Source organism: Opisthorchis viverrini (assembly GCF_000715545.1).
Source record: "Opisthorchis viverrini unplaced genomic scaffold opera_v5_75, whole genome shotgun sequence".
Classification (NCBI taxonomy): Eukaryota; Metazoa; Platyhelminthes; class Trematoda; order Opisthorchiida; family Opisthorchiidae; genus Opisthorchis; species Opisthorchis viverrini.
The window spans coordinates 777753-800817 of NW_008751732.1; the positions used below are offsets into that span (position 1 = coordinate 777753).

Sequence of the window (23065 nt, forward strand, 5' to 3'; positions counted from 1 at the left end):
ATAGGACCAGCTCTACTACAAGAACTCAGTATAGCCATCGAACGAAGAGTTATGTCCGCTGCGGAAAAGAAGCGAATTATTCTAGAAACCAAGTTTTCAAGACTGATCAGAAACAACAAAAATGGTACCATCACCACCAACAACGAGACGTGGATCAAGAACCTCTCTAGCAAACGACTGACTGCTCAAGAACAGGATGTTCTTGAACAAGGACTAAACTTCAATTTCAAAGATGCCACCAATCTGGAGTTCTTGGCTAGCCTAGAGGCAGCTATGAGATCCGCCGAACTGAATGAGAATGCTCAACAACAACTCCGTCAAACTGTTGTACCGGCCATCACACGAAACGAAACTCTCAACCTTCTGTCAAACAAGGAAAGGGAAGCATTAGAAAATTTCGAGAAAGATGAAACCATCATCATTCTACCTGCGGACAAAGGACGGATTACCGTTATCATGGACAAATCGGACTATATAGACAAAGCAAAAGCTCTGCTCAACGACACTACCACGTATCGCTGTCTGGAGGACAGCGATAAAATCGCGAACAAAATCAACAAGAGCCTGAAGCGACTGAAGGACCTCCAAAAGATCACAACCGAAGAATATTGGCGAATGAGAGCCAGAGAATCCAATAGCCCACGCTTCTATGGACTCTCGAAAGTACACAAGGAGGCCACGCCACCAAGGCTAATTGTGTCACTCCCAGGCACACCAACCTACAAGCTTGAAAAGGAACTATGGAGAAAGATAAAGTATCTCATCAATGAATCGCAACACTCAATCAAAAACGCACAACAGTTCTTGGATAAACTAAAAAATGTGACGATAGAAGAGGACGAAACAATGGTCTCATTTGATGTCAGCTCACTGTTCACATCAGTGAACCTTCACTCCGCAAAGACAATAGTCGCTGAACTACTGGACAGTCATGGACCTTCCAGTGGATCTCTAAGGAAGGAAGACATATGTGAATTGCTCAGCCTCTATTTGACCAAGTACTTCGAATTTAACGGTGAATACTATGAACAATTGAAAGGAGCACCAATGGGTTCCCCAATTTCAGGGTTCATCGCCGATATTGCGATGCAAAAACTGGAGAGGACCGTGTTGCCGGACATCAACCCGAAGCTTTGGGTACGTTATGTAGACGACACTTTTGTCATCATCAAGAAGAGAGAACTACAACGAGCAATCCAATTGATAAACAGTGTCTCCGATGACATCAAGTTCACGATGGAAGAAGAAAACAACAACAAGCTGGCGGTTTTAGATGTCCTCGTCACAAGGTTGCCGAACGGACAAATGCAAACGGAAGTCTACAGAAAAGCTACGCACACGGATCAAATTCTGAGCTACCACAGCAACCACCCAAACTGCCACAAAGAGAGCTGCATCCGGACACTATTCAAGCGAATTGAAACACACTGCAACACAGTAGAATCTAAAGTAAAAGAAGAGAAACGCCTATACAGAATGTTTCAAAGGAACGGTTACCCAAGGAATTTCGTCTGGAGATCTCTGAGAAAATGCAATTCAACCAACGCGACAACCAGAAACACAAGCAAAACAATCACATTACCATATATCAAAAACATTTCGGAGATGACCGCCAGGATATTACAACAGCATGCCATAAAAGTGGCCCACAGACCGACTGACACGCTGCGAAGAGTACTATCAAAACCAAAGGGGACACTTAATGCAATGGAAAAGACAAATGTAATCTACAAAATTCAATGCAATGATTGTGAAAAACACTACGTGGGACAAACAGGGAGGAAACTGTCAACCAGAATCACCGAACATAAGCTCGCCACCAAGAGACATGACCAACTCTCTCTCATCTCTGCACACGAAGATGGGGAAGGACACCATTTCGATTGGAATAACGTCAGAATACTGGGCCAAGCAAGAACAAAGAAAGAACGCGAGTTCATGGAGGCGTGGTACTCCACTGGTGGAGCAATAAACAGGCACATTGAGATTGATCCTGCCTACCAGCCTCTGAGGACAAAGGAAATCCAGAACCACAGAACCCGAGGCCGAACAAGGACTCAAAGAAGAAATCAATAGAACAGCAAGCTACTAAACATAGGAGGCACGCCACAAACCAACAGAGAAGCCGACCACGACGCAATACAGATCAAGAACGGGCCAATCAGAATCCAGGTTACAGCGCAAAGGCTGCCCATTGTAGACTATATACACGCAGGCACGAAGAGAGGAACTACCCAACCAACAGCGCACTGAAGATTTCTCCTCAAATGATGACGAAACGTTTGCAAATCAATTGCCAAGCTCGGCGAGCAGACCAACAGCCACCTGATCAGTTACAAACCAATACACTCGAGCTACCAATATTCCAACACATTACCAACATAGGTTCGTGTTGCGCCACCCTACGTGACCTAAGAGTAGCCAAAGGATAGCGACCTCAATTCAGACAGTTTCCATGTGATTTTCTTGTTATAGTCCACAGATCATAGCCTTCAATAGATTCATTTAGGTCTGCGATTATGTTTGTCGATACTTTATTGGCCTGTAGCTAGTGAGAAGCCAGATGACACTTGGCATGATTCTCCGCTGAGTGCTTTTGCTGGTCACAGTGAAATGGTTGTGCAATGACGCTTGGATTTTCGGTGTAGACTAAATTTCTCTTTTTGAGAGAAATCCAAAATCATTAGAAGAAAGTAGTTCACCGAATAGACCGAACAATGAGGCTTCTGTGAGCCAATCCCAATTCGCTTACGCAGTAAATGTCCCGTTGTTGAACAGTAGTAGAACGGAAATAAATGTAAGTTACCGGGGTTGTACATGCTCATCCAATCGACAGTAATCTATTTCATTTCAAAATGTGTATTTCAAATCGAATTTCTTAGTTCCCGAGCGACCGAGGGCGCGTAGTCCTGAATGCTCATCAAGATAGTGACAGGTGCATCAGTAGTGTTCAGGTTTCCTAAATTCGAACACCTTTCCACTGGTTGAGGAACTTTGTTACCTGTGCGAAAATGTCGTTTACAAGCTATGTAGGCCCATTACACTTACGTTTAACATTTCGCTCACAGCTGCGATTATTATCATGAGACGTCGATAATCTGGTAGTGTCCCCAGATAGGTTGCCTTACATGCCGCTAAAAGCAGGACGGGCAAGTGACACTGAACGATATGGTACTTCTTCCTTCCTAAATTTCCATGCATCCGTTCTTATCCTCTAAGCCCTGTGAGTACTCTATCTGAAGGTTCCAACAATAGCATTTGCTTTGCATCGTCATTAGTGGTAATCTCTGCGCGTCTGTGTTGAGCATGAGCTACAGATACCCTCGAATCAACTTTAAAATCCCAGAATTCGGTCTACTTGGCCGCATTCAATGTTTGAACTCCGAATCAAGCAGGACAGCCAGCTTCTGTTGATTGTTTTGTGGCTTTCTTTTGCACTGATATATGCTACCTGTCAGGGGCGAGGATCCAGTACACAAGTACAGCGCACACAGGTACTGTAATGGAACTAACCGCCCTTTCGCGCTCTTCTTACTTCTGACTGCGCATGTCTGATGACGCGAAGGCAGCTTCAGCTGGGTGTACAGGGATGGGTATTTTGTTCCGCTATCAAGAAGAAGTGACCATAGTTAATTGGATACCGGCTGATGGTCGCCTGTGTGCGATTTATTCGGCATGTTCTGTGAAAGAGTTTCAAGGAAGTGAGGTCCGCTGCTCTCCATTTATTGTATTTGCTTTTGTCCCAGTGGACTGTATCTCTGAATCTCCAGAAGGCAGTTGTTTTGAGGCTTTGGGTTTTCTATTATAATGCACCAAACGCCAAGACATCTGTATGTTAGCTGGTGAACTGTATGCGCAGTTAGACAGGTTTGAGGCTGCTGAAGCTTAATGAATGAATCACATGATTATATGAGGTCAACCTTCAAGCCTCCTCCGTCCCATATTGCCATTAGTTGACAGTGGTGGGGGACCCCAAAATGCATTAAAATACGCTTCCTCAACGCCTGCTTGCTGGTCCTTCATCGGATGTCACCAACCCTCGGAGCTCTACATGGTACTCGGACTTCTAATCACGGTGCAACCCAGCCAACTTCATCAAAACAGTAGATCTCTTATTGAACTGTGGCTTTTTGGGATTTGCGCGACAGATCTCTTCCAGTCGCACTCAATTTCCAACTTGACGCCAAGCCAAACGATGTACCTATGCAGATTTGAAGGTTTGATGGTTTCCGAGAATTGAAAGAAGTGAAAAACGCTGGAAGCGTTCGCAGGTTGCTGCGCACGATTTGTTCAACAGGTCCTCGGATGCCTGTTGTGAGTGGGACCATAAAAGACAACAACAACTCTCTGATATCACTTGAACCAGTGAGCAGAATAATTTGAACAACTTAGTGGGCCACCTGCTACTTCTTGTTGGACCCGTCTACCCCTGACGGAAATATAGACTGTGAATATGGAACGACTTCGGCCTCCAAAGTGTCCAAGTGTATATCCCTACTCGGGCATCATCGTACTTCTGCTCCTTACTAACCTCGATGGGCTTTGTTAACGTAAAGGTATGAAGTCCTCAGTCACTGCCTTTCCAACCCGTTTTCCTATATCTGGAGAAATAGGCCATCTCAGACATCTGGAATGAGTCGATTTCAGTATCAATCTTTGAAGAGAGTACCCTGGTTGGATGGCAATAACCACAAAGGTGCCGATTTAGCTCTCGTTTATAACAATGGTTCCGGCATCAACCACGCTTCGTCTTCCTAAAGCGGTAGATGAAACCGTGGATCGTGAGCGTCAAACGGGATTTCAGTCAGGGAGAGGCTTACTCGACTAAATTTCTGCTCTCTGTTAGGCGCTAGAGCTGTGATACATGTACAGACGGCCCACAATCTTGGTGTTTCTTGGCTTTAACGGTACTTTCGTCTTTGTTAATAGGTCAGTGCTTCTGACTACGTTTGTGGACGTATTTTGGAATTATATTTACATAACTCCAGGTGTTTGGGTGGGGGAGCGTTGTGTGGGGAACTCTCAAAAGGCTGTCTAACAAGTAGCGATGTTCAGTATTAGTTTTCACGCTCTCTATTTTTGTTCAGCTTCATGAACTAATGGGAAAACTTTGGAAGGTTCCCAAAACAATGGTGTTAACTTCGCGACCTGGATCACGTAAATGACGTCATCATAATGTCTGGAAACGATGGCAGAGCACAAACATTGTTACATAAACTGATCATTATACTCGTTTTCAGCATTCGCCTTTCACCCGCGAGTTGTAACGTTGTGCTTCAGAATGTGCGGTCTCTGAATTTGACGTTTGGATATAGTGACGCTGTTTTTTGCAGTGATTATGGAGACCAAAACACAGCTATCTGAGATGCAAATTTATTTGAAAAATGTTTGCTGGCCTGGTTACACAGTCGCTAGAACGTGTAAAACCATGCACTAAATATCTGTTTTGTTTTAATTTTAGCACCCAACCTGGCTGAAGTTTATTTGCTTATAAATATATTCGTTTCATCATCCTATATATTTTGTCGACTGGGCGTTTGCATGAAAAGTATTTCATTCGTTATACAGGACTGGATATTTCTTACTTCCCAGATATACTCAGTCAAAGGTGGCCGATCCATTGGTAGGATAATTCGTGAATGGCGCGATGACTGCGATGTGTTCTACATTGCTTTCCCACGTGATCTTCATGTGGTTCTGAAGCTCCTGGTGATGAGTTCAACCGTGCTCATTGTAAGTAATCCTGTTAAACCCAGTGTGCAAATAATGACAACTACAATTTTCGTGTTACCGTCAAGAGGAGTACGACGGCGGCTAGTTTCTGATCAATCCCTGCGACGGTTTCCCCGTCGTCCTTTTTTTAGGCCAACAAAAGTGGTGCCAAAAGCCTTCCCAAAAGTAATCCGATTGTCTAAAAGTAAACATGTCCCGTGAGTTTGCTTGGCTTCCGCGTTGTCGATCAATCTCAGCAGTCTTGTGGGATACATTTCAACATCTGAAATGATTTCCACTCAGTGGATTGTAGTAAATCCGGTTGGGTCTACTTGCTTCCGTGGTCAAAGGTTCTTCTGTACCTTTACATTATACTGACATTGGAGTGCTCAGACTTTCTCAGCGTGTGCTTCCGAATACAGCTATTTCCGAAGACACTTGGTTACATCCAAATCTTTTGGGATACTTGGAAGATTTGTATTACGAAGGCACGATCCGCGTCGTCCCAGGTTATCGGTTCAGAATCACCACTGCATACTACTCGAACGATTCATAAGTCAGAACAGCACGCCGTTAGTGTACCCATGTGGTGCGATTTTGGTTGTGGATTACATCCTGGTAAGGTTAGAAATCTATCTACTCTGACGCAGCTCATCAAATCTTAACACCTAAGAAACCGTTTATATTTAATTTGATATCATTGCCTAACCGTTGCTAATGTCAGTGTCCAAATCAGTTCTGCAGGGAGTTTTGAGCGTGCAATCAGGCACACATGCCATAGAGTGAAATGTTTAATTGCGAGTACAACTCACCAGCAAGTAAACGCTAGGATACTGATACCTCCTCCATCCAATAAATATCGACAAATTGGTCCTCTGTTTGCTCCTAAATTTATGATTATATATTCTTGACAAACAAAGTGGTAAGGTTCTTTCAATGCTTCTGGAAGTCCACTGTTTTCAAGGGTACGTCTCCGAGACGTCTCCGAGAAAAGCGCTTTTCGGCACGAGGCTTTCGTCACCTGGAACTGTCTTCCAAAGAACAATGAATGTAGAATATCCTTCTCATTGAGAACATCCTGGGCTGAGAAAGCGGTTTCTTGTCTGAATAGTCTTGGTACTCCAAACCTCTTCCAGCTATTCTGCTGTTCATCAACTTTACACCGCCCGCTAATGAATTTTTTGCTCTCGTTCGAGTGACTAGTGAAACCAACCGACGACAAAGGGAATCCTACCACACGTTGCTGGGGCGAAGCCTGTTGAAGCTGATTGTTGAATATAGGTGAATTGTTTTTGGAGCTCTACATCTGCGAGAAAGAAAACTCCGCTAATCCAAAAGTTTTCAAGTCATATCTTCAATATGGCCCACTAATCAACGAGGTTTCATCTCCTCTCTTCAGTATGGCAGTTTGCTTACAACTAATCAAGGCTAAGAGAACACTTAGGCCAGTTGAATAGGCAGTTCCGAAGACATGAAATTTCATCATTTGTTGAATGTTGGGCGATAAGCGTAGCAAAAATGAAAGTATTTGAACACTGTGTTCGGAATAAGTGTTGCACCCGGACAGAGCCGAAAATCGTGCCAGGTGGACCAGCTGTTCGTCTGAGCTACAAACTGTGCCTGGCTCACGCTGTGGGTGGTATTGCCTACTTAGGAACCGCTTCTTGATAAAATAAGCTTGATTGGTCATGACAATCACGTAAACAGCCTAATGAACCCAAGGAATTTCGTTTTAAAGGGCTTTATCCCCAGAGGTGCTGCTCCCAAGAAGCGTCCTAGGTTAGTAGAGATTCTGGATTCGACTATTTACTTTTCTTCCTTAAGGCGTTCACCAACAAATCAGTAATATGTATCTGGACATAAACTGAGTTGTTGGGCCCAGCATGACATATAAGTGATTTATTGCCGTATTCAATGGGAATGATTGGATATCTGTCCTTTCTGGAGTGTTGTATTCGGCGTACGGCAGTGAAGCATCGGTGTTGAGCACTGATGTCATGATGTCGACGATGATGATGATGGTGTGTTCGGCAGAGTGAACATTCCATTTTTTACGAATCCTCACCACGTGCTCCTACAGAAAATCGGATTGAGACTAGATCAGCAAGTCCGACACCAATGTGTTTCCGGATATTTCAGGTTGCTATTTTTAGCTGAGAATTGTCTACCGGCAATCGTGCTGTATCGGCGTTATCCCGGTTCTAAATTTCTGAAGGTTTACCGCATCAGCTGATACCCATTTTTGCACCATCCATTCTCTGTTGATGCTTTCATGAAATCGTTGCTGACCTCTGGAGCTCTATCTAGCAGCAGCTTTCACTCAAGTTTGCACTTCCACTTCGAAATGGCCGTTTGGAAGCTACCTTTCCATTACAGGATTGCTTCTTCACTCTGTTTCTAACCTAACTCTGTGTCTTCTGACAATTTGAGAGCGTTTAACTTGCTTTCGCATAACATTTTTTGAATCCACATAGGCATTTGGACCACTCCCACCCTCTAGTTTGAAGGTGGTTAAGGTTCTGGGATTGTCGATGCCGCAACTGAGCTACCAGTTGCGTGGCACCTTAGAACATGGTTTTTCTCTCGTCCGTCACAGAGTCAAATGTGCACAAAGTCTTAAAGAAAAGCTAGAAGCTGTTGATGTCGAGATAAAGACTGCCATGAAGGTGAACACCAGAAAAGCGGAACCAATGGTGATTTGACGGAAAAGGAAACTTCTAGTGACCGCGGTTTCAGTTGAAACGTTTTGCTTTGTGGATGAACTGGTCAATCCTCTGGGTTTGACAAACAGTGGGAATTATGTGGTCGTCCTCTTTACTTTAATGTTGGAAGGGATCAGCAACCAGTGACAGCAGCTGCTGCAACTGTTAGGCGTGTTGATTCACGCCTAACCGCACAAGTAGATTACTTATACTGAGGCTGATCTTGATCGTCCAAGTCTACTGTAAACTCGCAAAACACTGGAAAATTAGATCAGTGGGTCTATTTGTGACTGGCTGCGTTCATCCAAGGACATCACAAGCAGATAGATTCGTGCCAGCAAACATCATGAAGGGCTCCATATCCCAAGCCTGAGTTTGACCGCTCCGATAGGGTGGACGACGCGTATAGAAAGCTGCTGTCTGCGCAGTGCCGCACACTGCGCAATATAGGTGTTACCGCATCTGGCGAATTCGTTCGGCATTTCAGCTCTCCAATCCCGAGCCCAAATTTACTAGTGTGAATGTCGAAGAAGAAATTGTAATAGCTGAAGTCAGTGGTCTGTCCGACATACTTTATGGTCCGATCTTCCGGGTATTGACCGCCGCACCTCTTTCGAATCGACGACTAGTATTGTCTTGCCTCGGGTATTTAGTCACGGTATCCAGCCCCGTTGCCTCCTGCCATGGGTGGGGAATAGAAGTTCCCTACGCGATAAGGGTGAACGGAGATCCTATGTCGTGAACGCTGTCGTCAGCTGGAGAGTTTGTTGCATAGTTCGCACTTCTGCTGAACAAAGCACCATGATGATCGGCAAACTAACGATAATCGGGTTGCATAGGAACTCGGAATGTCTCTGTCATTTGGAGTTGAAACGAGCCTCCTTGTTATCGGGTGTGCCTGCTTAGACAAGTTTCGTCAAGCCCGAACTAATCACATTTCGGAACGCCTAGAATGGTAATGGAATAGAGCATGGTATCGCATGGGCGAGCGATGATTGTGTGGGGTAAGTTGGGGCGGAAGTGCAGTGCCGATGAATGTTTCCTTGCTATCATCCCAGTGCCGTCGATTGTGAATTCTATTTGCGGGTTAAGTAACCGAAGTTCTTTTCATATCGAGCTATCTGCCTTCTTCAGTTTGTTAAGTTTGCTGTTGGACCGGGGCTTGCTAACTGACTAATATTTTCTTCGTTCACTGGTATGGGCCTTCGCCATACTTATGACAAGTAAACAGCGTTAGGCACTGGTTTTCTTTTTTCAGTTGTCGGCCTTTACACAAGTCTCCATGCCAGCCATTCCAACTTGATTTAGTGGGCATTTTCGTCTGACTCAGGAGCAAGTAAAAGCCTTCCTTCTCCGTGAATATTTTCCTAGTTTTTTGTTCTTCTCGTTTTAAATCTGCCATCTGCATCAACATGTTGGCAAATAATGGTGTTGAAAAATAAACATTGCTTACCAGTTCTGGTTTAAACCCAAATGTGTTATGGTAGCCTCGAAACGTGTGTTCCAACGATTCATTATTTGGACCGACTATTTTGTGATATGTAGTAGTGTATCGGTTAATCCGACGTTATAAACGTAGATGAGCGAGATGATGTCCCGTTAAGGCATGTATCGGTTTTCTGCTGTATCTCTAATTTCTTGGTTGAATTATTTACGAATAAATTGCTCATTTGCTTGGTTATGACTGTTGGTACGTATGGCTAATTCCGTTATTCCGGTGGTGAAAGCTACTGGAGTCGGTGGGCGATATGGTATTCCAACTTTATTGGTGGATTTTGGAGCAGGAAGAAAAGCTCGCAAAACCCGCAGGCAATGGTGTGCCGAATTAAACTTGTGTATTGCCAACGAGGTTCTCATAAAGTTATGCATATTGTCCGATACGAGGCATCCGTCGATTAGTCTAATTGACCGACATTTGATAGCTGGTTTTATTTGGTAAGGAGAAAAACATTCTAATATGATCTTCCACTTTTCTGTGGGAAGTCTAGAAACTGATACCTTGAAATGGTTAGAAATGTTCATTTAGGTCCACCGCGATTACCTTAATCAGGAGGACCTTTCTAGTTGATCCTCTGAAGCCGGCCGGCGTTTTATTAGAAGGTTAAGAACAGTGCAGTGTGAGATAGAAGTTTTGGGACCGATGAGCGTGCGACTGTTGCATAGAAGCAATCCAGTTGACAGTTATGACAAGTAAGCAGACAGCTGACACACGTCAAATCCTTGACTACCCCTTGTAATTCTGACATAGAACATCGTAGACCTACTGATCATGATGAGATCCATGTCATGTTTGCAAGGTATGACTGCTGATCGATGTCAACGGCAGGATTTTATCCAGATTGCCTGAATGAGTGTCTGGAGGTGTTGGCATCTCAGCCTATTTGTAGTAAGCTAGCACTAAGTCCTTTTCCCGCACAACTTTATTCTTTTTCTCACAATCAGTTCTCAAATAAGGCATGGTTGTACGGAAGTGGGGCATCACTGACGTCTTATTGTAGATGGTGATGATGATGATGATGGTGAACAATATTTCTCCATTTGGTTCGGCTATCTTCCATGGTACGATTCCGGTGTCTGATAGACCAAGTGGGACAGTTTTTATTAGGAGGACTGCCTAGTGTTTCACCTGCAGCTGGAGTAGTCTGTTGACTTTACGTCTGCTGACTTTAAGCACAATGAACGCAGTAACATTAGGTCAGTTCCTGTGTTATGACGCCAAACAATGCGCCGAACGAAGGCGAATAACCAGCAGTGTCTCTACCAATATGTCTATGTGCGCTGGTCGATATGTTAGTAGTTATCAGAATAAATTATCTGTGGTGCAGTACTGTTTTCGTAACACGGTGGATGCACACTCAAAATATCCAAAACAAAATAAAATTTAAGTTGCGAACATCCTAACGGTTGATGACCTCTGCAGATATGTTCACCAATAACTTCACCTGTTTCTCTGATAGTTTTAGCTTAGCTTCTTTACTTGAACATGTTTTGGTGGATTTATTTATGAACAGGCCTGAGAATGTTTTCCTCAGATATATTTCTGACCAGGCTTATTTTGATATTCGCTACGTAAGTGATATTTTCTAACTTGCTAATCTTACGATTATCAACTATGGACCACCTGAGGGAACGTAATAATGCCCACAGGTCTGTGTAACCTACATACGAAGCAGACACGAATGGCCTTTAGTACTTAAGTTCCTCTGTGATGAAATATTGATATCGCTTTGCAGATGCGTATCCGTAGAAAGCCTAAATGGTGTGGAGCTTTCATTGATTTGATAGCCAATGTTGATATACCATCCAAACCGAATGTTGGCTGACAGAATAGCAGAATTTCACTCGTCTGATGTACCTGAAGGGTAATTCAAACAAATACAGTACCTATAGAGGAGAATGTCGGTAGCTCAGGTAGCGTAGATGGTCGTTGGCTTGTTCGCTGAGCTGGGTAATTTAGTTGCAAACGTTTCATCACCAATCGAGGTGACATCATCAGTGCGTAGTTGTGCGTAGCGGTGGGTTATTGGTTGTGCACAATGATTTGCTGTTATTTGTTTCTAAAGACCCCGTATAGATCGTACTACTTACACTTCTCACAGGACGTCAAACAACACCACCCTAGATATACCGGAGGTGAGAATCAAAAGTCAAGGAACGGCACAATCCTTGATCACTTAGCGCAAAGGGGTCACTTAATCAATCCGATACACTCACCAAGAAATTTTGGTGGTATGAGAAGACCGTGATATTTCTAATCAAGGTTCACCATGTGAGTGAAACCAGTCTGTACAGACAAGCCCAGAAACACCGTGCAACTGTTTCATTCTTCTTGAGGTTGATCAGCACGTTACCTTTGTTAATCTTTAGGGTGATTTGAACTCTCGATTTCTCAGTTGGTAGCTGAGCACTGTACACTCTAGTCGTGGGTGGTTGATCAACAATGTTTTTGATCTAACCTGGATACGGTTTAGTACCATTCATCGTTCAACAGCGCATTTCAGATTACATGGGCCTAATCCACTGGGTCGGTGTATTTATTTCCAGTACAGGTGAATCGGTCGTAATCAAGTTGGTGAAAAAATCACCCTGCACCCATCAGTGATCCACTCATTTCGGTCTTGTGGTCTGACTGCTGTTTAGCCGATTACTATTCTGAAAACTGTCTGTATACCTATAATCACTACTTCAGTTTCCGCCTAGTACTTTGCAAGTGTAAAGACAGCTGAGTCATTTTTGTACACGTGTTTTGAACGCCTTCTATGAAGTCTAGACGGACTAGACCTAGAAATAGACCAATTACTTTAATAGATGTAAGAAAAAGATTAGTTTACCTAATCTGTTTAGAAAAGGAGGATTTCGATTGCTCGAGGAAGCTGAATGCAACACATCTCAAGCTTAGAGATGAGTCGGGGTCGTGTTGTAGGTTGACTTAACGTCTGTGAAAGCAAACATGTAGAACAAAGCTAGCAAAGCACTTCAACCACTCAGATTTGTTTACATCTATGATTTAGCACCATACACTGCCCTATTACAGATCATACCATGTGCACATTACCGGAGTCAACACAGTACAAATCAGTATTGTTGTTTTTCATTTGCAGGACTACATGTACTTTGATAGCAGTTGCTGATTCGGAGTATGTTGTTGCATAATCGACTTGGAAATTTCTCATACATGGTGCAATATATCCATCTCATCCTGCTGTCATGGCAAACAAAACCATCAGACAGAATATTCAAGTGTATCTCGATTTTGTTCCTTCAATTATTTCTTTGGCCATTTTGGCATTTTTTTCACGTTGAGTATGTTCACATGGAAAACACCAAAACAGTATTTTTGGTGTAACAAATTTTATAACAAATACTTGTTAGAATGTTTTAATTTTTCACCATTTGATCTTAACGGTTTCTTTATGATTTTTCGATGGTCAAACTAACGTCCGGTTGTTTGAAACGACAAATTACTCGCTTTGTTCATGACAGTTTCTTGTTTTGTCCAAATAAATGGATGGGGAATTGTTCGGACGGACTAATGATACGAAAGACTTGTTCTTAGGACGAAGCGTCCGAGGAACCTTCGTCACGGTGACTGACACTAAACTCTATCCGAATGTTCTGTCTTTCCAAGTTATCGATGGACGTCAGCCCTAGTTTACGCTTCCCTCAGATTTCCGGGATTTTCAGTTACTCTGAAATTACGCGTTTCATTTTGTCTGATAAGACTAGAGTTCGGCCACTATTGTGCATTTCCAGGTATTCGTAAACAAAATCATTAATCACTGATGGAATTTGTCAATTCGCTTTTCCTGCGATAAGTACGTACCTTTTTTAAGTACCACTATTTGGTTTAGTCCTCGTGTCTGTCTACTAAGTGACATCAACTGAAACGCCCTGAATTCCTGAGCTTTTTCCTAATGCAATTCTTTTTTAGTTTTTCCTGAAACTTCAATTTTTCTCCAGCATCAGCTGGATGATTCCGGTTGGGAACACAATGAAATATTAGCCGGACAATTCGCACACTTTGCGTTAATTCACTTTACTTTCGAGCTTTACGTATTTATTGGGTTCCAGTCCGAAAATTGAAGTCAATTCATGCTGAAAGGCTATAGAGCACTGTTCAGGTATTCCATTCTTCTTAGAAGTAATCAGCAATACAACTCTCATGGATCTGTGAGGCCATTCGAAATCATGACCTACTGGTTTGAGGCTAGACGGTATGTTATTCGGATATGAGCGCTGGATAGAAAGGCTGATGACCTCGTGTGTATTCAGGTGGTAGGGGCACCACCCTTCCGATAGAAGGACCAGGTTATGAAATTTAATACTTGCTGAGTCTTTGATAAACCAATTTGTGTGGACATTCCATCTCAGTCGTCCACACTCCTGGAGTCAATTTATATCGAACAATATGCCCAAACAGATTGACCAAGGTATAGTGGTGCTGCATTTTATCTCATCATCATCATCATCATCATCATCATCATCATCGACAGCATGACATCAGTGTTCAACACCGATGCTTCTCTGCCGTACAACCATGACTTATTTGAAAGCCTTATTGTGAAGAAAAGAATAAAGGTGGACGGGTAAGGAACTTAGTGCCAACGCACTACAATCATTGTGAGATGCCTTCACTTCCAGACACCAATTCACGCAATCTGGATAGAAACTGGCAACATGGTCGCCATTGGCATTTGTTGGCAGCCGTATCTTGCAGCGTTCAGGCGCACTGAGGATCATTCAGTCCCCATCCTAGAAGGCGAGTTGCATTGACAGTACTTAAACGTCTCGTGATTTCTTTCGTACCCCTCTGCCAGGTCTAGATTTGGCCACCTCTATGCTTCCGCCAGTCTAATTTGGGCATGGAAAACAGCCTTCTCTTCGGCAAACGATGGCCACACATGGCTAAACGAACACAGCTTCCGGTGATGGACACATTCTTCGATGGAAGTTGCGTGACCAAAAACCCGCTTTTTAATTGCCCTGCTACGGATACGCCGACACCAATCCACACGAGCTATGATCCTGAGGCGATTGTCGAGCACTTGAAGATGTCTCAGTTTCACTGCTCGAACAGACCAAATCTCAGAGCCATACGACAAAACAGCTCGCACTTTAGCTGGATACACACGTCCCTTGAGATTCAGGGTTACACCGTTTTGATGCCATAGGTGTCGCAAATTAGCAAATGCGGCCCGAGCCTTGCAGATTCGTGCACTGACCTTATCTATCTGAACTAACACAACTTCACATATACATTCCACAATTTCGAGTACCTCCCCCTGGATTGTAAGTGGCGACTGCGGTGACTGCATGTCCAGGAGCATGTCCTTACACTTTGTGGGTGTAAAGTGTATACCAAAAGGCATCCAAAAGCATCGCCTTCTTCCCCTCTTTGATGATGAGGTCGATGTCATCTGCATATTCAAAATTAATAAGGTTTTCTCCAGAGTCTATTAGAACACCGGGATTATGAAGACCTTCCATCGTTCGAATAATTACTTTATCGATCACGGAGTTGAATGAGAATGGATTGAGTGGGTATCATTAACGTACCCTAACGTATGAAAGCATTTGGACAGCTTGCCGCATAATCTTACATGTCACGGAAGTCTGAGAATACGAGGATCCTATTATTTTCACGAACTCCCGGGACATTCCGTAGTGAACAAGCCTGTCAAGAAGAGCAGACTGGTCAGCCGAGTTGAATGCGCTTCGAAAATCCAGGAATACTAGAATTTTGGATCGTTTATATGTTTGGCGTTGTTCTAGCACCTGACACGTGTGAAGGTTTGGTCAACACAACCCCTCCAAGGCCGTAATCCCGCTTGTTACTCTCGAGTCAATGTTTCACGAGCCACCCTAAGGCGACGAAGCACAACGGACGCCAACAGTCTCGTTACGACCAAGGTCAATCTTCTCTCCCTATGGTTGCCACACACTACGAGCCCCTTTTTTGAGAATGGGCACTATCACTGACCCTCCAGTTGCCTGGGACAGACTCCGTCCCCCAATTGCAAGCAAACAGACCAAATCAGCACTTAGGATATAAACCCCATCTTCGGACAACGCGAAACGGGGGTCATTCGGACCAGAGGCTCGATGGCATTTGAGAGAACATATACAGTCATGAACAGTCATGAACCTCCGAGGCCGTAGGCAGTTCTGCGTTCACTGTCGAGGGTTTTACGTCACCTGTAGACTCCATACGTGTGACAGCTGGTGGCTATGACAATTGTTGTTCAAAGTATTCGGCTCAACGGTCGAGGCGCTCTTCTTTATTCAAGATGATCACTCCTTTCCAGTCTTTGATGGTTTCGGTCACAGGTGGTTTCCGCGGACCGATCGCACGGATCAACTGAAATAATCTCCGAGCATTCGCGGCTTTCTGGACCTCTTCCATTTCTTAGCTTCCTGTGCCCATTAAACTTCACGGTTGGCTTGCACGTTCACCTCCGCACCAAGTAATGTTCTGGGCCGAATGAGATATTTATTCGAGATTTAAAGACTACCACCGTTCGGTCTGATATCTAGTGCTTGGGTGGGCCTGGTCGTGCTGTGTCGCAGACAAAATTCCCAGTACTATGCAAAAGGGGAAATCTCGTTCGATTATGAGTTCAAATCTGATGATGGAACCTTTGGAAGAGACTTTAGAAGACGATGCAGGTAAGTTGGTCTATCACCCGGGTCTACCAGTCATTCAGTTGCTAAGACATTTGTCCACACCTTACTCGGCCCTGAAAAACGTAGGAAGAAAGGACTCCGGAGGAGCGCGTGATCAGAATCCACAAATGTGTTCCAAACTGACCGGCGGTCAGCTACTGATCCACGCCATCGATAACTGATGGCAGTGTGATCGATTTGAGTTGAATGAGATATTTTTCGAGATTTAAAGACTACCACCGTTCGGTCTGATATCTAGTGCTTGGGTGGGCCTGGTCGTGCTGTGTCGCAGACAAAATTCCCAGTACTATGCAAAAGGGGAAATCTCGTTCGATTATGAGTTCAAATCTGATGATGGAACCTTTGGAAGAGACTTTAGAAGACGATGCAGGTAAGTTGGTCTATCACCCGGGTCTACCAGTCATTCAGTTGCTAAGACATTTGTCCACACCTTACTCGGCCCTGAAAAACGTAGGAAGAAAGGACTCCGGAGGAGCGCGTGATCAGAATCCACAAATGTGTTCCAAACTGACCGGCGGTCAGCTACTGATCCACGCCATCGATAACTGATGGCAGTGTGATCGATTTGAGTTCTCGAACGGCACACGCTTGGAAGATACCATAAGGCCAAACGAATTTGGCTATTTCGGATGTTAGCAATGCATAAAAACAGCCTGCGATCAGCGCACAGCTGAAGCAATCATTCATCATTGTTCGTACGTACGGAATCCACTCCATGTCGACCTCCCAATTGAGTCTCAGATTGCTAAGCCTGCTCACTTGAGTATTCAAATCTCTGGCAATCACCACGATGTCTGAGCTTCTAGCTCACCGCATCAGTGCATTCAGTGCGTCAGAAAACCTGCCTTTGACGGCGTCGGAGCTACAGTCAGCTGGGGTGTAGGCGGACATGATAAACAGACATCTTTCAATTTCCTAATTGTTAGGCTCCTTCCTTACCAGACGAACCTCGCAGAGGAGGCTATCAGCAGGTATCCAGTCAAGCAAGGGTAAATACACTTGGTGACACAGGACGATATCGACTCCCGCACATCGCGCAGCAGCAGCCTCTGTATAACCAGAGATGTTTAGCCGTAAGCGAGTGGAGACTGGAGTGGGGCTCAATCACTGTGCTTGCATCTTGAATTCTTGTTTTTGGGACACAGCACACAGCAATGCCAAGGAAGTTCAACTTGAGAGCATGAGCAGCTTGTTGTTGTGCTCACTGTAGAGTGCGGACAATGAAGGCGGCCAGATAGAGTGTGTCGAGGCTTCAGGATTGAATTGGAGATACCTGAGGATGAAGGTGTAATGTGACGAGCAGATGCTCCATGCAAATCGATGCACGACGAACGGAGTCACCAGTCCTCAGTGCTGGGCCTACAAGGAGAAAGTTATTAACGTGGTGGGGAGAGAGGAAAGAAGTATGTGATAGAAAGAGGAAGGGAGCGTATGTAGTAGCCTATTTCCGCTTACCCTCTCTGGTGTATGCAGCGAGTAAAACGACCCGGCTAAAGGTACCACCCGACGGCCGATGTGGCTTGAGAGTATTGTTAGTCGTGAATGTCATGGTTGTACGCGGGTTGGGATACTGTCAGGGCGCCCACACCTGGACCGGAGGACGGCTAGGGTCCTCAACCAAAGCCTTTAGCTCAGGAGCCTAACCGCAAAGCAGCGGTGTTTGTCGGAAATGCAGTACATTACCATTGCGACGGAACAAGTGGGCAAAAGTTTCAACCGCCAACCTGGAGGACCAGGAGACTGTGTTCGTCAGACCTCTTACCATTGGCCAACCTGGTATGAGAGACTCTGTGAGTGTCGTGTGGACACCCCCAGTAAAGATGAGGTGCGCAAGCTGTCACACCACGGTAAGTTCCGGTCTCTTCGTGATGGAAATCGTTCCTAATACTCTTCCAGTGCCTAGCTGCCATGTCAACTGAAAGAAGCACGGGGGCTGCGATACTGTGAGGTTGCCCGAGCCTAGACAGAGGAAGTCGAGATGCACTGGTCGGGTTTGAGCCACGGACCTTACGGTCAGTAAATTCGCGCACAAACCACTTGAACCATCTCTTTTCCCCCAAAAATATGGAACGCCTCACAATTTTGCGTGTCATCCTTGCGCAGATATCATGTTTATCTTCTGTGTATCATTCCAGTTTTAGCATACTTACCGTGGAAGCAAGTACAGGCCACTCCTGTCTGGATGCAAGTCACTACTGCTTAGCGAATGATGGCCACATGCCCCAGTGTTTAGCCGATTCCAAATGTTTCTGTATCGAGTCGTTCTATGAGTTGTGCACGGCTGTCGGTTGTAATGCAGTTATGATGAATTCATCAGTACACTATCTTGCCTGGTTTGTGGTTTGCTACCGGATATTTTGTAAACAGCATTTGGATTCTCTGATACTACGCATTCTATTATGTTTTCCTTGCAAAAACTTATGGCCATCACTCTCATCTTAAGTTAGAATTGCTGGATTCTATCTACGGCTATTTTCGCGACCAATTTCGTACTACGATATTTTATATCCCGCCATTCATTGTCTTAAGTTAATTATTCTCCTATACAGAGACAACGTGAAAGAAGCAAACAAAGGTGGTCACTTTTGGACTGTTTTTTCTCAAAAGGCCTGGTGGCTTATGGAGACTTCGAAAAACGGAGGACGGCTAGGGTCCTCAACCAAAGCCTTTAGCTCAGGAGCCTAACCGCAAAGCAGCGGTGTTTGTCGGAAATGCAGTACATTACCATTGCGACGGAACAAGTGGGCAAAAGTTTCAACCGCCAACCTGGAGGACCAGGAGACTGTGTTCGTCAGACCTCTTACCATTGGCCAACCTGGTATGAGAGACTCTGTGAGTGTCGTGTGGACACCCCCAGTAAAGATGAGGTGCGCAAGCCGTCACACCACGGTAAGTTCCGGTCTCTTCGTGATGGAAATCGTTCCTAATACTCTTCCAGTGCCTAGCTGCCATGTCAACTGAAAGAAGCACGGGGGCTGCGATACTGTGAGGTTGCCCGAGCCTAGACAGAGGAAGTCGAGATGCACTGGTCGGGTTTGAGCCACGGACCTTACGGTCAGTAAATTCGCGCACAAACCACTTGAACCATCTCTTTTCCCCCAAAAATATGGAACGCCTCACAATTTTGCGTGTCATCCTTGCGCAGATATCATGTTTATCTTCTGTGTATCATTCCAGTTTTAGCATACTTACCGTGGAAGCAAGTACAGGCCACTCCTGTCTGGATGCAAGTCACTACTGCTTAGCGAATGATGGCCACATGCCCCAGTGTTTAGCCGATTCCAAATGTTTCTGTATCGAGTCGTTCTATGAGTTGTGCACGGCTGTCGGTTGTAATGCAGTTATGATGAATTCATCAGTACACTATCTTGCCTGGTTTGTGGTTTGCTACCGGATATTTTGTAAACAGCATTTGGATTCTCTGATACTACGCATTCTATTATGTTTTCCTTGCAAAAACTTATGGCCATCACTCTCATCTTAAGTTAGAATTGCTGGATTCTATCTACGGCTATTTTCGCGACCAATTTCGTACTACGATATTTTATATCCCGCCATTCATTGTCTTAAGTTAATTATTCTCCTATACAGAGACAACGTGAAAGAAGCAAACAAAGGTGGTCACTTTTGGACTGTTTTTTCTCAAAAGGCCTGGTGGCTTATGGAGACTTCGAAAAACCTACCCGAATCGCCCTTCTTTTCCCTTATACGCTTATGAATACGCATATACACACATGTATATCTATATTTAGGACTGACACAAGATGTGATTATGCTTGTGCCTGATTCAGTTACACACACAGCTAGTTAATTTACTGACATGCAGGCTACTCAAAATGAGCAATGAAATCCTTATGTGAACCGCTAACTCAAACAATACAGTTACCATTTGAGGCTCAGGATATCAATCATTAGATCAGCTACTCACTCTCTTCTCATATGGAGCACAAGCATACACACGTTTTCCTTTGAGCGCTTAGTCATCATTTTTGGCATGTGAGACAGAAATATCCTTTGCCAGCTGATTAACAGAATGTCAAATGGACTGCATAGTTGCACAGAATCCAACCTAACTCAACAAACTGCTGAGTCAATCAGCATGAGTTACACACGTTAGTTTGTGTGTGCTTGGAAAATTTGTTAGTCATTTTCAGTGCACGAAACCCAATACAGGTCATTATTATTGTTGGTGAAGTACACAAATGTATGATAGGGACTGCAAGCCTCTCGGCGATACTCGTGTGTCTTGGACAGACCAGTCAAGGAAGATGCGTGATAAAGTCGAAGTAGGATAAGTGCAACCTGCCTGATATTTTGTGCATTTTCTTCCAAGACAAGAACATAATCGTCTACACGTTACAGATCGCTGAGTTTTCCCTCAGGAGCTATTCAAGCTTCAGGATTTTGAAGCCCTTCCATCGGTTGATGCACTGTCTCGTCCATCACGGAATTAAGGAAGAACGTAGAAAAGGGAAATTCCTGTCGAAAATCATTTTGTGTAGGGAGTCTTTTGGAGTGCTGTCTGTATACACGCACGAAATCCCGAGGATACAAAGAATGCATGGTGTTCACAAACGTTGAGACATTCCTTGCCCTGTAGGCCAATTAAGAGGAACATACCTGTAAAATGGACTGGATACGCCTTGAAAATCCAGGACTGCTAACATTGTGGGTCGTTGTTGTAGCGTCTGATAGTGTTAGGATTTGGTCATCCCAATCCCTACCGGGCCAGAGTCCAGCTGAGTACTCTAGAAACATTACTTCACCATAAGGTGATGAAGGACAACTGTCGCCAGGTGTATCGTCACGATTGACGTCAAACTGACCCCTCTTTGATTGCTGCACTTATTACGGACCTCTTTTTGGAAAGCACACTATCAGCGGCTCTTCCAAGCTGTCAGATACAAGCAAGTGACGGCTAAGGACTTCATCTCCATCGCTGAACAATGCGGGTTTGAAGTTATCCGGACCGGAAACTCGGTAAAGCTTGAGAGAGCATAAATAGTCGTAAACCTCAGAGGACGTGGTGAGATTTAGATTCGCAATAGGTACTTTCACCGTAGTTCCGGGATCCAAATGAGTGGTAGCAACTGGTAATTGTAATTGATTTCAAAACGCTCGAGGCCTCTTTCTCTATGGAAGATGGTCGCATCAATTTGCTCCTTGGTAGTTTGGCTCACTGATAGTTTAAGCAGACCCATCACAAGCATCAGCTTAAATAATCTTTGGGCATTCTCAACCTTTTTGGCCTCATCCAGGTCCTCAACGTTCCGTGTCCACAAGCCTCTCCGGTCGGCGCACGATAAGTCTTACTTGACGCCTGCTAATTCATCGACCTAAATTAAATTGGGAACCGCCTGAGCACTCAGGCCGTGCCTCCGGCCCTGTGCAATGATTGAGTGGACCTGATAGCACCATTTTACAAATGAAACTCTCAACACTGTGTAAAGGAGTAGCAAACTTGTGCCAGTACGAAGTCATATCAGATAGTGGGACATTTGGACGAGAGTTAAGAAGATAGTTCTGATAAAATCCGTATCTAGCGCCTCTTACGCGGCCATGAAAAGCGGAAAGAAAAGCGACTTGGAATGAGTACATGGCCGGAATTCACACAAGTGTTCATAGACCACATCTGTAACTGATGGCGATGTGATGAATTTGGGTCACGTCGCTGAAGGATGCAATGTGGTCAGAGGACTCCGGTGATTTCAGAAGTCTGCACTGGGCAAAAGAAGTTTGAAACGAGCACTCAGCTGATGCAATCGTGCGTGGGTATTTGTGCGTACCGAGTTCAACCCAATTTGATCATCCAAAAAAGTTTCAGTTTTTACGTCGGCCCACTTATAAATCCCTATACCCGGCAACCAGGACGATATCCGTGCTTTTAGCCCACCGCAACAGGGCGTCTAGGATGTCGTAGAATTTGTTCTCGATGGTATCAGTCAGTCGTGGTCTAAGTATTCACGAGAAACAGATGACGATCAGCTTCCCACTTGTGAGACCCCTTCACTGACGTTCCCAGACTAGTCGCACAGAGGCGGCTACTAACGTGTAAGCACTCGAGTAACACCGGCTGGCAGATCATTTCATACTGAGCTTGTCCAAACCTTGGGACGTGTTGCCCATCAAGCCGGTGTGCTTGGTTCTGAGGTAAAGGCCAGAAGATAAAGACTAGCGAGCAACATTTCAGCGTTTGGTTCCCAGAACAACAAACTGCATTCCACGGTTTGTTTGAACATGGCGGTACAGGCGGTTTCGCTAACCATATTGGCAATAAAACACCCAAACATGTCTGGCTTTTCCAAAAATTCATCCAGATAGAAATGGAAATCAATAAACCATGGTGTCGGCAAAATTGAGCGAACAGCCAGTCAGCTAATGGTTAACCAGGACGTTTTTACCGGAATCCACTCTGCTGCTGGACTTCAGAAATTTGAGTCCATGAAGCTGGGTAAAACTTACATCGT

At 44.5% G+C, this 23065-nt stretch overlaps 1 protein-coding gene across 1 annotated transcript; it reads left to right on the forward strand.

Moving 5' to 3' along the window:
• Window positions 1–2267: 2267 nt before the first annotated feature.
• T265_04544 (hypothetical protein) lies at window positions 2268–15085 on the forward strand (the record flags this gene model as incomplete). Its single annotated transcript, XM_009169308.1, has 4 exons — window positions 2268–2385; window positions 5603–5733; window positions 8187–8405; window positions 14738–15085. 4 exons carry the CDS (start codon window positions 2268–2270, stop codon window positions 15083–15085), a joined length of 816 nt encoding a protein of 271 aa, XP_009167572.1.
• Between the last annotated feature and the right edge of the window lie 7980 nt (window positions 15086–23065).